Genomic DNA, 17122 nt, shown 5'->3' with positions numbered 1-17122 from the left:
AAAAACGTCTCCAGACACTGCCCAGTGACCCTGGGAGGCAAAATCTCCCTGGTAGAAAACCACTGCTTTGATGGATGCTGACCTTGGAGTCACCTCGCCCAGCTTGCGTCTATGTCGGGGGTGAGAATACAGTTGATCAGTTAATGCTGATGGAGTGCTCAGTGTATGCTCCTGAAATGGGGGGCTGGCCTCTTGAGGATCCTCTGAAGAGGGGAAAAAATTCCACGTGTTTGCAAAGGAGTGCTAAGTCCTTTAATGACCTATTACAATGTGAGGACACGAGAGGGAGCCCTGACCACCGAGGAAAACCAATCTCTTTCTGGAAAGGGTGACTGAGGTTCTTCCTCAGTGAAGATCTGTGGCTTAGATGCTTGGTTATGCCATCAGGTTAAGAGAGGTGAGCCAAGATCTTGGACTGAGATTTTTAGCTACTCAATCTACTATGAAAGATCCGTGTATGTGTGTGTATGGTTTCCCTCTCAGAAATATAGATAAAAGGGGAAAAACAATTAAAAACCCACTTATGCTCCATAAATAAGTCATAAGCAATAGGCAGAAGATCATCCCAGCTTCCAGGGCGGTGGCTCTGGTGACAGCAGGGACTGAGGAGTTGACATGGTGGCCCTGGGCTCTTCCCAGATCATCAACACTTCAACCATCAGAACTGAAGTTCATTACAGACCATCTCATCCTTTGCCTCCAACCTGAGTCCATGGCCCTGGATCCCAGGAAATGACATTTTTGTGATACAACTTTGTGTGTGTATACGTGCATGTGTGCGTGTGAGTCCATAGCTTTCATCTTATTTTCAAAGGAGTCTAAACCCTCCAACTGTTAAGAACCATTATTCCAATCTCCTCATTGTGGCGATGAAGAACCTGAAACTCAGAGGTTAAAAGTCTCCTTCACATTCCTGCAGGCGCCATGTGGCAGAGACAGGACACACATTCTGTGGCTCCCTCTGCCTTCAGGCCCAGTAGTGGGGGGCTCTGATGGGGACCCGGCCTGTGGGGTCTCCCTGGTAGAAATCTCTGTGGTCTGAGGCCACTGAGGCTGGCTTAGAGGGTTTGCCAGTAGGGTTACCAGATAAAATATGAGATACCTAGTTAAATCTGAATCTCAGATACATGAAAACTTTACTGTGTAAGTACATCCCACATGTTACATGGGATATACTTACACTCAAAATATATTGTTCACCTGAAATTCAAATTTAACTGAACATTCTGACTGTTTTGGGCTTTTGTTGTTTTTTGCTCAACCTGGCAACCCCATCTGCCAGGGATAGCCTGGCAGGCTTTGGCTTGGGAAGCAAACACGGAAGCACCAGCCAATGGGTATTAATGACTCAATGACTGACACTCGGACTACGTCTGGCCCTGCCTTCAACGAAGGCCAGAGGCCCTGGGCCCATGGGAGACAACCGGCTGATAAGACCTGCTTGGTGCTTTGTGACTTCAGAAGGCCCGGAGTCCTCGAGCACTACAGATATCCTATATGCGTGCGGCCTCTTAGAAGGTAACATTTCACAGGTCCGTGAAGAGTAAAGATCAAATTTATTTAATACAAAACCTTGCAGCTGTGTCACTGAGGTGGCTGGGGGAAATGGGTTCAGTTAGGTCTGCTCCCTAGTGAAATCCCACCGCAAAATGGCCGCAGCTACTCGTCCACCCACTCAAGACACCGTCAGAAACATCTTAAGACTTCAGGAGACCATTTCTTTAGCAAGGAATAAATAAAAAAAAAAATTAGTAAGAAAAATATGCATTTCGTTTTTCTATTAAAAACAGTATCTGCTGTAGGCCAACATCTTCCTGTCTTGCAGCCTTCAGCATGGTAGAGGAAAAGAAAGAAAGGGTATAGAAAATCAGCTTAAGAACATCTGTGCTCCGTCCAATGTCATTTTCTATTTTGTGCATTGCCCGGAATGAACCTTGGCTTCAAGTTGGCATCTCAAAGGGCTCGCTCCCAGGCAGCTTTGGTTTCGTGTTTGTGGCAGGCGAGGTCATGGAGGGAACAGGGTGCAGCTGTCTGGTCAGTGCTGTGTACCTTCCAAGGAACAGGGACTACCCAGAACCACAGACCTTTGAAGGACCAAAGGCAAAGAGAAAAATTAGCCCCTAAGCCAGGCCATTCACTCGAAGTGATCGACTACAAAACAAAAATGGTTTCTGTATGTGAAGATACTTGGAAAAGTTCTTTATCTCTGTACAAGATAAAATATTCAAGTTTCAAAATATCCCAATGGCCTGTTGACCCTGAACCTCCTGCAGCTCTCCACTCCTGAGGATGCTCCAACTTGGCGGGGGCGGGGGGCGGGTGGGAATTCACCAGCCCCTCTGTATCTCTCTATGCCCCACATCAAGGTCCTAAGATGGATGAAGAACTGGTGAGATGGCCTGAGGAACTGCTATGTGCAGTGGGAGCAGGGCAGGTTCATAAATAAGTGCACAGAGCTCTTGGAATACAGGAATCATCTGCTCTTCTTGGAATGTTGGACATCCCCCCTGGGGAGGAGTGTCTACACCCACAGCCTTAAGTTCCATCAAGGGAGCCTTCCGTTCTCTGTAGAGACAAGAGAGAAGACAAGCTGTGGTTACACCCTTCAGGACTGAAGACGGGCCTGGTGGAAAGACATGCAGAACTGCAGAACTGCAGAGAGCCCTTCAAAAAGGCCCCAAAGCAGTGATGTCTTCAGCCGGGACCTCCACCCTGTGGGGCCGGCTCCTGGCCACACTCGCTCTTCCCTTCTGTCCACACCAGCTCTGCTCCCTGGAGGCATGGCGCACATCTGAACATCCACCGACTCCATCAAGCACCCATTGTACACCTGGGGCTGTGGCCCGGGTGGGGGGTCCCCTTACCCACAGAGCGAGACTAGGACAGTTAAGAGAGACCTGGCTTCTTGTTCCGGGTCTGCCTCTCCCATGAGATGAACTTTCTCTAGGTCTGTTTTTTAACTGCAAAGTCGAAGGGCTTCAATGCGGATAAACGCTGAAGACACTACACCACTAAGGGAAAGAAGCCAGACACCGAAGGAACAAATGTTGTGTGATTCCATTTACATGAGGTACCCAGAGTCGCCAAACTGATAGAGACAGAAAGGAAAACTCTAGTTTTCAGGGGAAGTGGGGGGTTAGTGTTGAATGGGTAGAGTCTTGGTTTGGAAGGATGAAAAAGTTCTGTGGGTGGATGGTGGGTGGTAGCTTCTGCACGGCCATGCGAACGTACTTCGTGTCACTGAACTGGACACTTAAAAATGGTTAAAGTGGCCAATTTTGTTGTGTATATTTTGCAAAATAAAGTAAAAAAAAAAAGTTTCCACCTGCCATCTTGTGTTCTCTAACTGCTTTGTATGGTGTTTTTTTTTTTTTTTTTTAAGATTTTATTTATTTATTTGAGAGAGAGAGAGAATGAGAGAGAGCACATGAGAGGGAGGAGGGTCAGAGGGAGAAGCAGACTCCCTGCCGAGCAGGGAGCCCGATGCGGGACTCGATCCCGGGACTCCAGGATCACGACCTGAGCCGAAGGCAGTCGCTCAACCGACTGAGCCACCCAGGCGCCCCTGTATGGTGTTTTTGAAACCTACACATCCACCAGGGACTGGACCCCCCTCCGACCCAAGCACTGTTATCTCTACTGAGGATGCATGAATTTTACATTATATCCACGTGGAAGAGTTCCCAACAGTCTCCAGGAGTTCCCCGGGGTCTCACAGAAGGCATCATAGAGCCAGCCTCCAAGGTGGGGCAGATTTGGACGAATGGATGTAGTAAAGGCGCCAAGAGAGGAGCAGATGGGAAATGCTAGAGTAGAGGGGCCCTGGGCCCCGAAGGGCAGGCGGCAAACGAGTCCCTGACTCTGGCCCCTCTGTGAGCACAGGGCACCCTGCCACGGGGGGGCCTCAAGGAGGCCAGCGTGGGGGCAGTTGTGGGGATTAGCCAGGGTCTTGGGAGCCCCGTGGCCAGGCTGGTGGGCTCCTTGGTGGGGGGGGGTGGCACTTAGGTCGAGTCCCTGTTTTGTTTTGGCCCTGCCACGTCTGAGGAGCCTCTCAGAACAGGATGTAGGTCCAAAGGGCTCCAGCTGGTAGGCCCAGGCTCTGCCTCCTCCTTTGCCAGCAGAGACCCTGGCAAGCGGGCCAAGAGAGCAGTGTCGGCCCCAGGAGGCTGGAGGCCTGCCAGCCCTGGCAGCTCCCTTCATTTCATTTCTTCCGCTTTGCCCAGAGGGGTGACCCTGGTGTCCAGCCTTCCTGCAGGCCCCAGACCAAGTCCCTCCCTAGACGCCTCCATTCTCCTTCGCCAGGCGAGGCGAGGACTGCGGATGGAAAGGGCTGGGCTACCGGCAACCGGACCTTGAAGTAAAGGTTAACATGCTCACATCCAAGACCTGTCCTTCCCGGTGCTTCAATCAGAGGCCAGCTGTCAGCCACCCAAGTACGGCCACGAAATCTCCCCACTTCTGGCCAGAACATGGTATGGACACTCTCAAAGGTCATTTTGCTTCTAACACCCCTGGGATTTCTACTTCCTGCTTCTAGAATGTGCCCCTTATAGAGCGCTTCCAATAAACCAAGTCTGTGCTAGATCCTCATTTAATCCTTGCGACAACCAGGTTGGGGGGGGGGTGGTTATTACCTCCAATTTACAGATGAAGAAACAAACTAAGGCTTCGAGAGGTTAAGAAATCTGCCCAAAGTGACATGGCTAGCGAATAGCTCATCAGGGAAAGGTTAGGTTTGGGGGGTTGGGAGGGTCTCTGGCTCCTAAGTCAAAGCCTGGCTTTGGTTGAATCCTGGGAAGAGGCATTTCAGGGCTAAGTGATGTAAATCCCCCATCCATACCTCATACTGCCAGAGTGATGAAAAGGACTTTAAAGAGAGAACCAAGCCACATTTATATGGTAGTTTGCAAAATACTTTGCACACGTGTTCCTCATTTTACCCTTAAGACCCTTCTAATGGGTGGCTGGTAGTGTTTCTTGTTGGTCTCACCATCAGCGTTTTACAGATTGGGAAGCTTAGTTTGAGGAGGACAGGATCACCACAAAGATAGCTGGAGGGCCGGCGCCCATAGTCCAGGTCCCACCGCGGCCCAGGGGCCGGCTGGCTCCCCGGAAGGAAGGAGGTCAGCAGTGACTGGGAGCTGCCTTTTTGCAATAAGAAGGCAAGGCTGTCTGCAAGATCCCGAGCCCCAGGAAGGTCCAGATTCACCCCCTTTCATTTAAGTACAAGGTGTTCTCTTTTGCGTTATCTGTCTGCCTGGGCCACAAACACAATTTATAAACAAGGCAAAAATGGCAGAGGAAAAATGAAGTCAGAATGTGCCATTGAAGCAAGTCAAACAATACTAAATTAGTATTTGGCTAAGTGGCTATCTCATTGTTAAGATATTTCCTCCAGTGTGTTTTCAGAAGCAACGGCCATTAAACAACTGGGAATGATCGCCAGGTTTGATTTCAGGAAGGAAATCCCCTCCCATTTCCCTGCTGGGCAATTCAATTAATTTTCTCCTGACCCTCACCAGCTGATTATTAGCAAAACTATACCTGCCACTTTTATAAACAAAATGCATTCGCTTAAAGATTCAAAATCTCTTTCCTAACGGCTGGGCACCCCAGAGCTCCCGCCAAAAGGCTTTATTATTTTGGAAAGCAGGTCTGGTTGTGGGTGAGCTCTCAGGAGCATCCCGGGAGCAGACTTTTGGACCCACGGGCCAACTTCTGGGGGAAAGGAAAGTTCTATCTGTCCCAGAGCTAGAGCCTTTGTCCAGAGAGACCGTTTGGATTGAAGACAAAGTAAATAAGTCGGTCCCGCAGGTCCAGCAGACCTGCCTTGGGTGGACACAGCTCTGTTTATTGTAGCTGGAGAGCATCTCTTTATCTGGGTCACACTGCCCGTGGAGCAAAGTTCTTACTTTCCACTCTCTCAAGGCTGTGATGGCTGGAATGGTGATGTCACTTCTTCAAGGGAGTCTTGTGTCGTGGACTGGCCAGGGAGTCCGGGGACATAGGTTCTAGTCCTGGCTCTGCTATGACCTAGCTGGGTGTCCCTGGCCAGGCTCTTCTGCTCATTCAGCCTTTAGTTTTCTCACCTATAAATTGGGCCCCCTGCCCTTCCAATGCAAGTCTTTGGTTTCAGGAGTCTGGGTGGGTTTAGGCTAGAAAAAGACATTCATTTCATTCCCCTTTTCCTCAAATTGATAGCTTTCCTCCATAAAAAGAATGTCAGTGGTTTCCTGCCGGCAAAGGCGTAATGAGTTCCCTATTTTATAAGAATTCAGACTCCAGCAAAACAAAGGAAGCCAGGGGGCCCATTGGAAGGGCTACCAGCAATTTTGCAGAGAGTTCTTCCCAGACCTTAAAGAAGCAGTTCCTCATTTCTCAAGGTACTAGCTGCCCAGTTAGTTAACCCCTGCACTGCTGGGAAGTTCGTACAGAGGTCAGGAATGGGAAGACAGGAGGAGACAGGTCTTGGCAAAATTTAAACTTGGACCTCTACATTTTTAAAAAACATATCCCTCTGCCAAGTAGCAGCTTCATAAATCCTCAATTTCCTACAGAGTGAAACCTTGTATCGAGGCATTGGAGTCCTTTGCGTGCAAGCCCTAACTGACCTCTTCCTAGCACTTGTCCCCTACACCCTTTCTCCTCCCATTCTGAGCTGCTTGGCCTGCTGTGGTCAGACTCATTCCTCATGGCCCATCCCAGCGACACCTTCCTTGGGAAGGAGACCACTAACCAGGCCAGTCTCTCTTCTGCATTTCCATAGCGTCTTGTGAGTTATGATCACCTTGCTCTCTCATCAGTGTTAACTCATCTAATTCCCTCATTGGGTCAAGGACCTTGACAGCAGAGGGCCTGGTGTATTGGGGTGATGGCGTAGGCTCTCAGAGTTCAAAGTTTAAGTGAGCTGTTGGATCTCCCCTCCTCAAGCATACTCCCCCCACCCACCCCCCCGTCTGCCTCACTTCCAAAGCCTGAACCTGGACTAGGAGGAAATGTGCACTTTGCTCATGGGGAGCTAAGTGCCCTACATGCCCAGTCCTATGGTGGTGGTGACGGTGGGGGGAGGAGGGGGTGGTATCCCTTCACAGGAGGGCTGAGATGTAATGATGGAACAGTGGGAGAGAATATTTGAAATCACAACAGGCCCAGAACACCCAGCCAGCCTGATGACCAACCTTCACTGTCCCAGGCTAGTTCTGAGTTGCCTGGGGCTCCTGGTCTAAAACAGAAAAGGCTGCTGTAGGGGTGTAATTAGTGGGAATGCAGAATCTGGGTGAGTTTGGAAATATTACACTGTTTGGTGGACTGTTTAAAAAATGTTAATGAAATGTGTACTTACAGAATATCTGTTTTCCATGAAATCTGCAAAACAAAGGATAACATGGAGGTAAGAACACACAGAGAGTGCCTTAGGCTGCCCCCAACCCATCTCAGGAACTCCGTGGTAAAGGAAGGGGTGGGGGGGATGCAGAAGGAGACCCCTGAGCCAGAGGCTCACTGGGTGCTCAGCTGGATGGCTCCTTTGCCCACAAGACAGCTTCCTCTGGACCCTGTAGCCCCATGTGACAAGCATATAAAATCCTCGGCAGCTCATTGGACATTTAAAACAGTTTAAAGATTTTATTTTATTTTTTTAAAGTAATCTCTACACCCATGGTGGGGCTTGAACATGACCCTGAGATTAAGAGTCACACACTCGGGCGCCTGGGTGGCTCAGTTGGTTAAGCGACTGCCTTCGGCTCAGGTCATGATCCTGGAGTCCCTGGATCGAGTCCCGCATCGGGCTCCCTGCTCGGCGGGGAGTCTGCTTCTCCCTCTGACCCTCCCCCCTCACATGTGCTCTCTCTCATTCTCTCTCTCTCAAATAAATAAATAAAATCTTCAAAAAAAAAAAAAAAAGAGTCACACACTCCACTGAGCCAGCCAGGTGCCCCTTAAAGAGGTTTTTTGTTTGTTTGTTTGTTTGTTAAATTAGTACCGCATGTTATTTCAGGAAAAAAGCCCTGAAAACTACGGAGAAGAAAAGTAGCAGATAAACATGATCTCTGTTTGACTAAAACTTCGAATATGCTGGTAAATACTGAAGGAACCCTAGGTTTATGCACACTTGTAGTTTCTGCTTCTTTCTGGTAATAGAGCAATCACCACAAAAATAAAATCTGGTGGGGGCGCCTAGGTGGTTCAGCTGATTCAAACCCTGCTGATGCTTTTGTCTTCCAGTGATTTTCTGCTCTCAAGAGGCTTTTTTTCTGAGTTCTGATACACAATAGAGACCATTTTTATAGCCTATCTTTTTTACATAACACGATTTTACAAATATTCTCTGGCGCCTTCTTAAACCTAACTGGTAGTAGCCGCGTAATTATCATTCAATAGATGTGCAATTGTTATCCAGTCCCTTACTTTAAAAATTTAGGCTCTTTCCAAGTTTTTGCTATTTTTTTTTTTTTTAAGATTTTTTATTTATTTATTTCAGACAGAGAGAATGAGAGACAGAAAGCATGAGAGGGAGGAGGGTCAGAGGGAGAAGCAGACTCCCTGCCGAGCAGGGAGCCCGATGTGGGACTCGATCCCGGGACTCCAGGATCATGACCTGAGCTGAAGGCAGTCGCTTAACCAACTGAGCCACCCAGGCGCCCCAAGTTTTTGCTATTTTAAATAGTGCTGCCATATCCTCTTTGCCAATAAAGCTATTTCCATATTTCATACTAATCTGTCCATTCCCAGGAGTGGGATCAAGGGAGCAGAAGGTATAAACATCACCCACTGCTCTTGGGAAATACGGCCCAAGGACCCAAGGGCTGTCTGGGATGGCATGGTCTCCCCCTTCCCCCGAAGAGCCTCATCTCAACACTGGCTTCTTGCCAGAGGGACTGGCTGCCCCTGCCAGGCTGCAGTGCTTTAGATGGGCCTGGCCAAATGTCAGAAGATCAGAGTGAGGTGAAGGAAGGCCACCGAGAACGGGAGACATTGTGTTGAGGGTGTGCCGTCCCCGCCTGTGTTAGAGATGGTTTTCGCTACCACTGGCAAGAGAGGGCTGTGTTTTCCCCTTTGGAAAGGACCAGGCCCCCACTAGTAGCAGTTTCTAAATGGGCAGGGGCCCACATGGTTGGGGCTGATTCCCAAACAGCCCCTATGGACACAGACCCGAAGACAGAGAAACCACAGGGACTTCCTGTCTGGCGAAGGGAGATGTGGGTGTGGGGGATGGTCGCCATTCTTGAAGGTGGTGGAGGTAATGGCAGGAGGGCCATCACCCCTGCCCTCCGAGTCCTCAGTGTTACTAGAGGGATGTACTCCAAGGGGCCCCAGCTTCTGCTCAGCGGCCCAACCTCAAACCCAGTCCCTTCTGAGTTTGGGGAAGTCTCAGAGCCCACCTGTCACAACGGGGGCCACAACCCTTCTGTTTCTTTTTCTAATTTAAAAATATCCTGTTTCCAAAAGTCCACTTCCCCCCTCAAACCCTGTCTTATCACAGCCCTATTGTGCGTCCCCTTGAGAGGGAACAGGGCCAGAAGTTCCTAAGGGGCCCCTTTCTGTCCTGGCTGGGCCAGAGGCAGACGTCAACGGCCAAATGGATGAATCAGCCTGACCGCGAAGTCAAGCCATTGTGTAAACTTCCACGCATTGAGGTGAGGCCTGGGCGGCACTCCCACCTCCAACGCAAACCTGACCTGGAAGGACCTGAAGGACCCCATGCTTCCCACTCCCCCTAAGCCCCAGGGGCTCTGCAATCAGACACAAGAAAGAAAGAGCCTCAGGCTGTGTTTCCTAAAGCAATATGAATATAAAATACTAAAACTTCGAATATGCTGGTAAGTACTGAAGGAACCCTAGGTTTATGCACACTTGTAGTTTCTGCTTCTTTTTGGTAATAGAGCAATCACTACAAAAATAAAATCTGGTGGGGGCACCTGGGTGGCTCAGTCAGTTAAGCTAAGCATCTGCCTTCAGCTCAGTCGAGATCCTGGGGTCCTGGGATCGAGCCCCGTGTCAGGCTCCCTGCTCAGGGGGGAGCCTGCTTCTCCCTCTGCCCCTCCCCCTGTTTGCTCTCTCTCTCTCTCTCCTCTAAAATAAATAAAATCTTTTTTAAAAAAGTAGAATCTGGTGGGTAGTACCAGTTTTTTTTTTTTCAGAGTACTTCTCTACCCTCTTGGGTTCTGAAGTAGGAAACAGTCCCCTGGGGCCGGGTTGGCAGTGCCCACTGGCCTGGCTCGCTCTGGACCAAACAGGATGGGTGGGGACTGACCCCCAAGTGCTCTTCTCTCCCTCCCAGAGGGCTTGCAACAGAGAGGCCCTCTGTTCTATGGTTCTTTCTTGATGACAGCTACTCTCAGTATATTAAATTTCTACCCCCTTTGGAAACATCTGGAACACCAGGAAAAGAGAGAGCAGAAGGTGAAGGCTGAGTGAGCAGATACTCGGATGTGAAGGTATAGGTTAGCGTCTGACCCAAACACAAAGGTTAGTCCCTGGAGCAGGACTCGGCATCTCTTCCCAGGGCCTGGAGTTGTCAGGTGGGATGTGCTCAGGACACCTTTGGAGGTGGGCATGAGCATCTAGAGAGGAAAACCAGCTCTCCTGTTGGAAGACTCATAGGAGGTAAATTCCTATAAGCCAGGGTTTCTTGTTGCTGGCATTATTGACATTCTGGGCTGGATCATTCTTTTCTGAGTTTACTCATTGTTTTTTAGTAATCTCTACACCCAATGTGAGGCTTGAACTCATGACACTGAGATCGAAAGTCTCATGCTCTCCCAACGGAGCAAGCCAGGCGCCCCTGGGCTGGATCCTTCTTTGGGGGGGCTGTCCCCTACATTGTAAGATGTTTAGCAGTATTCCTGGCCTCTGTACATTAGACGCTATAGTCCCCCTTCTACCCCCCGCCCCCTGCCCAAATCATGACAACCAAGATGTCTCCTGCCTTGAGAACCAGTGCTCCACGCTGTGGAAATGTCATCCTAGACCTGAGTTCTTTCACAGGGAAGAACTTGACTGCGTTGCTGATTGTAGTAAACCACTTTGCTCTTCTGTTTTAAAATCCAGGGTAAATATACATTAATAGGTTTTGCTTTGGATGAGCTGCAAGCCATTTTATGAAGCACTTTTAGAACAAGCTGGATGGGGCGCCTGGGTGGCTCAGTCGTTAAGCATCTGCCTTCGGCTCAGGTCATGATCCTGGGGTCCTGGGATCGAGCCCCGCATCAGGCTTCCTGCTCGGCGGGAAGCCTGCTTCTCCCTCTCCCACTCCCCCTGCTTGTGGTTCCCTCTCGCTGTGTCTCTCTCTGTCAAATAAATAAATAAAATCTTAAAAAAAAAAAAAAAAGAACAAGCTGGAGCACTAGAAAATGTCAAGCGCTGAGTCAGAGTAAAGATACAAACTTTCCTGGTGAGCCAGAAAGTGCAGTTCACGCGAGACTCAGCCAGGCTGAGAGTGAAGTTGTGGAGAAAGCCAGAGGTGGTCATGCCTTTATTGGAGAGGGTCCCCGCCCAGTTATAATGCCTCCCTTTTAGTTCCTGTCACCAGGAGAGCAAGGGGAACAAAAGAAAATCAAACCTTTCCCTGGATTAGTCAGAGAAAGGGGAAGTTGATGACAGGTAAAAAGAGAGACCGGGGGAGGGGGGTGGTATTTGGGGGTGTGGTGGGGGGCTTCTGATGCCACATCACCCTGCACCTCAGACACCAAAGCTATGAACAAGCCCCCTGGGAGGACTCCACCATCTAAATCAAGAGAACCCAGATGTGTGACACATTACCTTGCATAAAGTCCAAGGTTATTGGTGATGGGGGTAAAAATTGGCTCCAGTGAAGTATTAACAGAGAAAGGAAACAAATTGTAACCTGCATGGCTTTCTTAAACACTCACTTCTTAGGACTACCTAACATTACTGCTTAATAAGAGACGTAAAAACAGACTTTGTTCCCATTTCTGGAAAGCCAGATCATAAGCCATAACCAGAGCCCCCGTTGCTGACTGGGATTTGCAAACCTGACCTTAGGCAAATCATTGAAAAAGGAATAAGTACTTTAAAAAAACCTCAAGTGCTCAAGCTTGCAGATCTAAATTATGAGAAATTATCTGCATGGTCTCCATTACCTAAGCCAGCTGATGGTTACATAGATGCAAAAGCTCTTTCTCAACCCCATGCTGGCTATTTTCCAGGGCTTGTTTTCCCTCCTCCTTAGGCTTCTCTCAATGTGGTCTCTTTCAGAAGTAAATTTCCTAGCACTGAGAACCCCTCTCCTTCTTTCCCTAAGGTGTTGTAATGAATCACCTAATAGCTAGAAAGGGGAAAAGCTCCGAGATCAGGGTTTTCCTTGCCCGGACTGAGTTAAGGACTGGGACAAGACGTTAGCTTAGCTCTCTGTCAACAAAATAGTAGGCTTGCAACAGAAGGGCAGACCTAACCACAGCCATGACCCAGCAGGGGACACTGAGTTGGAAGAGATGCCCCCTCACACCCATTTTATTGACCCACCTTGCCCACTACAGCGCTTAGCCCCTACCCCCAACACACCCTCCTGAGAACACCGAGTGTTCTGTAGCAGTTCCACGAGGGTCAGGGGCATTTTATTGAATATTGAGGAAACTAACAACTGAGGGAGAAATGAGGGGCAGGAGCCAAGTCATACAACTGGATAAGGGCAGGGCTGAGACTCAACCCCAGGCCTCTATCTCCCGCTTAGGGTGTTCCCCTTAGGATTACAGTGCAAAGAACCATCCAGGTGGAGTCCAGCCAACACAAACATGGCAGAAACACAGTGAGCTGGCCCCTGAGATCCATGACTTAATTCAGATTTGAAGGGAAAAGTCAGGCTGAGAAGCAAACACCTAGAGGGTCTTGGAGTCAAGGGTGAGTAAAGGATTAGGGTTGGTTCCAAGGGACCTAGGAAGCAACTCTTAGAAGTTACTTAGTACCAACACGTCCAGGGGAATGGTTCAGGATGAACCGAAGCGTAGACAAATGACCGTTACTTCCAGCTGCCAGGACGAGACTCTCTGAATGTTCTAACTAGAAGGCAACTTAAGTATCCATTCAACCACCTCACTTGACATAAAAACGCTGAGCTTAGTCACATTCACAGACATGCAAAGTAGGATGGTGGTGGCCAGGGGCTGGGGAGAGTCTCGAGTTATTGTTTACTGGGTATGAAGTTTCACTTTGGGAAGATGAAAAAGTTCTGGAGATGGATGGTGATGATGGTTGTACGATTATGTGAATGCATTTAATGCGACCGAAATGTACACTTAAAAGTGATTAAAGTGCCAAGTGTGATGTATATTTTTGTCACAGTTAAAACGCACGCGCCAAGGAGCTTGGAGCCTAAAGCCAAGATTGCGAAGACCTGGCTCCTCCCCCCGCCTACAGATGCCCGCCACTCCTCACCCTGTCCCCAGGGCGCTGGTCCTACCCAGAGCCCTGCCCTGGGGCTGCTCCTTGGAGGCAGGCCTGCCCCATGCCTTTAGCTTATCTAGAGGAGCAGTTTTCCTTTGTATCACTCAGGGGAAAAAAAGGGGTTTAAGAGCCAGAACTACGCCCTGTGAGCCATTTCCCAAAATAGCCAGCCCTGAAGTGCTGTTGGTTGGAAGGTGGTGAGGACTGAGAAATTAAGGTGGGAAGAATAAAACCCTAAGAAGGAAAGGTTAGAGAAGACTTAGCTCTGCACGCAGCCTGTTCACTGGCCTGTCCAGAGACCCACCTCCCCAGGGCCTTTATTTTATTAGGTGTCACCTTTCTCCACCCCCCCCCCCGCCGCCCCCCCACATACACGCCCACATGCGTGTACCCATGTTGGAGGATTCTCTCTGCTGGCCAACCCTGAGTGATCCTTCCAAGATTGCTGGGGAATGAGAAAGACCCTACCTCTTTAAACAAGAAGCAGAACATAATTTGAGTGATATAATCAGAAGGGAACTTGGAAGCATCTAGAAGAAGCTTCTGTAAGTGTGGTCCCCAGACCAATCGCCTCGCTTTGTGAGAGTTTGTGAGGAATGCAAATTAGCCTCACTCCAGACCTACTGAATCAGAAATTCAGGGGGGTGGTACCATGCTATCTGTGTTTTAACAGACCTGGAGAACAATCCATCTAGATTCGGGCCCATGCCCCTCATTTCACAAAGGTGGTGACCAGAGTCCCAAGAAGTTCCACGACTCACCCAGGGTCACCCAGACCATACAGGCTATTACTCTTAATAGAGGTGAAGCCTCTAAGGAAACCAATGATAATGGGAAGCCAAACAGAGAGCTGGAAAATGTAGCAGCATGCAGTCCATGGGTTCGGCAGCATGGAGAGGAAACGTGAGGAGCACCACTCTGCAGCCAGGCTCCCTGCCTCTTAATCTCTACTCTGCCAACCACTGGCCGTGGGATCGATCGGGGACAAGGTATTTAACCTCTGGGCCCATTTCCCCATCTGCAGAACAGGAGTAGTAGTAGGGCCTCCGTCCCCCCTAGGATGGTTTTGAGGATTGAGCATAGAGTGGCATCTGACAGTAAGAGGAAAAGAAAGAGAAGAGAATTGACTCGAGGCCGGCAGCCTCGTTGGGGTTGGGGGGGGGGGGCCCTACCGCCCTGGGAAGCAGCAGCTGAGCAGGAAATGCTCAGCACCTTCTGAGGTTTCCAAGACGGAGCCTCTTCAGCAAGGGTCCAGCACAGGACTCCAAGGCAGCACTGTGGTTTTGGCTACAAGACCCAGGGCTCTCTCTACCCCCCAAACGCTGGGCAGGAACGGGCTGCCAAGTCAGAGATCAGACAACAGAGGTGCCCAAGCCCCAGTGGACTCCTGATGGCCCAGGTGGGGCAGGGGGAGCACCCTGGGGTGGGGTGAGTTGGGACACAGCTCTGGTCTCTGCCTGGGCTCAAGTTTCTCTGGCATCTTTCAGCTAAAAGGCCTTGGATACTCACTGTAGGATAGGTATACTATGAGGACTGGTGCAGGGGGTACTTCGTACCATCTCCCCCCTTTTCTTATTTAATCTAAGTGGAAGAACCTGGAGTCTCAGAGGGGTTAGGCATCTTGGTCAAAGTCACACAACTGCCAAGTGGCAGCACCAGGACTGGGGCTCAGATGTCTGCCAGCAAAATAGATGTAATACCACCCTGAGTCCCTACAGGGTTGGGTCCTGCGGTCTGTTCCTGCCTTAGGCCAGAGGGAGCAGTCGGGTTCCCACAGCGGGGGCACTGAGGACTCGGGCCTGGAGAACCAGCCCAGGGCCCTTGAGGGAGCCCATCTGAACAGCTGCCCTAAAGCAGATACAGGAAATCACAATATGCCACCCCCAAATATGCCACATCGGCATAGGATTATTTCGAGCTGGAGGCAAATGACAGTCAACGGATGCAGAAAGCATCTACAAAAAAAATTTATTGTTCTTGGTTAACTTGCTAAATAAGCCCCCACCTCTAACCACTCTGCAGTTTCTCATCATTTTGTTTTTCTCCTGTTAATCTGTCTTTTGTCAGTCTAATTTGCGGTGCGCCTAACACAGACCCTTCAGGATGCACACTGGGCGTGGCCTTTTCCAGCTATAAAGGGTCTCCAGCAGCAGGCTCAGGCCACAGCACACCCTGAGACTTCCTGCGGGTCTCCTGTGTGGGGGATCCCTCTGGGGGGAATCCCTGCGGGCTCCACACACCACAGCTTCCTTTCCCCGAGACCAAAGGCAGTGCAGTTCCCTGACCCATGATCAGGAGTGTGGAAATCCAGCTCCAGGGTGGGCTAGTTTGGGGACCTGCTTCCCGTGTGAACCTGGGCAAGTGTTTTAACTGCTCTATGCTTCAGTATCCTCATCTGTAAAATGGGACTTATTGTGAGGATTTAAAGAGATATTGTAACACAGGCTCAATCCTTTTGCATAACCAAAGCAACTAAAAGTGAACAATCTCAGGGACCTCGAGGAAAGCAGGAGTGTTTTTACACAATTACCCAACAGGACCGTGTGAACCCTACTGGAGCTCTAGATTTTTGTTACACTGGAAAGATAGAGAAGGTCTATTTATTTCTCAGTTTGCATTTTGCTAGCTCTGAACGTATTGAGAGTGCAAAATGAGATGCTGAAACCAACAATTGCCCCAGGAGATGGTTTCTGAAAAATCAGTCAGTCAGTGTCAAGCTCCACAAGGGGCTGAGTTTCTGCCCTACCCATGCAAATACATTTAAAAAACATACTAAGGGGAGATCCCTCTTTCAGCTAAAATGTGCGTCTCCTCCGGTTAGGATAGTGCTTCTCAAATGTCGGCAGTGTCAGCAATATCTGGGAGTCTGTTAGAGGTCCGATTCTGAAGATTCGGGTTCTCGTGGGTCTGGGCTCCCCCCGAGACCACCACGGCCACCGGTCGTGGAGCCCGCTCAGAGTAGCCGGGCTGTCCCGAAGCTTCCCAGCCGTTTGTAACGCTTCCCAGAGAATCCGCTTAAATACAGGTCTGAGGCAAGATATCCACGTAGTGATTATTTCCCCCAGAATCACGCCTTTTGGGTTGTGACTTATTTTCAGAATTTAAAAAGGAGTCTTTGTATTCCATTCATTTCCCCAGAATGGGATAGAAAAAGGATACAAAAAATGATATTGCTGGGAGCTTCCCCAGTTCCACGTCTGCTTGGGCACTGTGCTCAGTCCTGGGGGAAGTTCTTCATGGGGAAGTGGTGGAGATGGGGACTGAACTGGGGTCCAGCATCAAAGAGAAGGAGAATCAAAGGAGCAGATCCACCCCCCACCCCCAGGCAGCATGTTCTCAGAAAGACTGAGCTACCCAATGTCTTGAAAGCAAAGCACTGACTTTGTCTACGAACTCTGGGCGCCCACCGCGCACCAGGGCCCGTGCGGCAGGGCGGGGGGAAGGGCAGGTGAGGCGCCCTGGGTGCACCTGAGCACAGGTGGGGCCACGCTGCTTCTCCTGGGGTCACCTGAGCACATAGTGGCGCCAGGACACACTCCAGCTCAGCTGCCCATTAGCTGGGTATGAATGTGTCAGGTCCTGTTTCCCTGGCATGCAGTAGGCACTTAATACGTGTGCATTGACTAAATTACAGCACACGTAACACATGGCTACTTTTTAGGGGTGGCATGTCACCAACTTCGGTGTAAGGGGCAGTACTCCTTTTTGTCTTCCTTCGCTC

At 49.8% G+C, this 17122-nt stretch overlaps 1 protein-coding gene across 10 annotated transcripts in view; it reads right to left on the bottom strand.

Moving 5' to 3' along the window:
- Positions 1-1537: 1537 nt before the first annotated feature.
- The window catches only part of PECAM1 (platelet and endothelial cell adhesion molecule 1), a 72551-nt gene continuing 56966 nt past the window's right edge, over positions 1538-17122 (bottom strand). For 6 of the 10 annotated variants that reach the window (XM_035026267.1, XM_035026266.1, XM_035026270.1 and 3 more), the window contains 2 exons: positions 7343-7365; positions 3589-4351 (listed from right to left, as the gene is read on the bottom strand). In XM_035026267.1, the coding sequence (XP_034882158.1) occupies positions 4202-4351; positions 7343-7365 (173 nt within the window). In that variant the 3' untranslated portion in view covers positions 3589-4201. Of the gene's footprint in view, positions 2566-3588; positions 4352-7342; positions 7366-17122 lie in introns of those variants that run through there. The other 4 variants (XM_035026272.1, XM_035026275.1, XM_035026271.1 and 1 more) reach the window with 2 other exon arrangements.

The sequence above is a fragment of the Mirounga leonina genome, unplaced genomic scaffold, assembly GCF_011800145.1.
Source record: "Mirounga leonina isolate KUSES-001 unplaced genomic scaffold, KU_Mleo_1.0 Mir_197, whole genome shotgun sequence".
Lineage (NCBI taxonomy): Eukaryota > Metazoa > Chordata > Mammalia > Carnivora > Phocidae > Mirounga > Mirounga leonina.
This window is presented reverse-complemented; position numbering and strand designations above follow the sequence as displayed.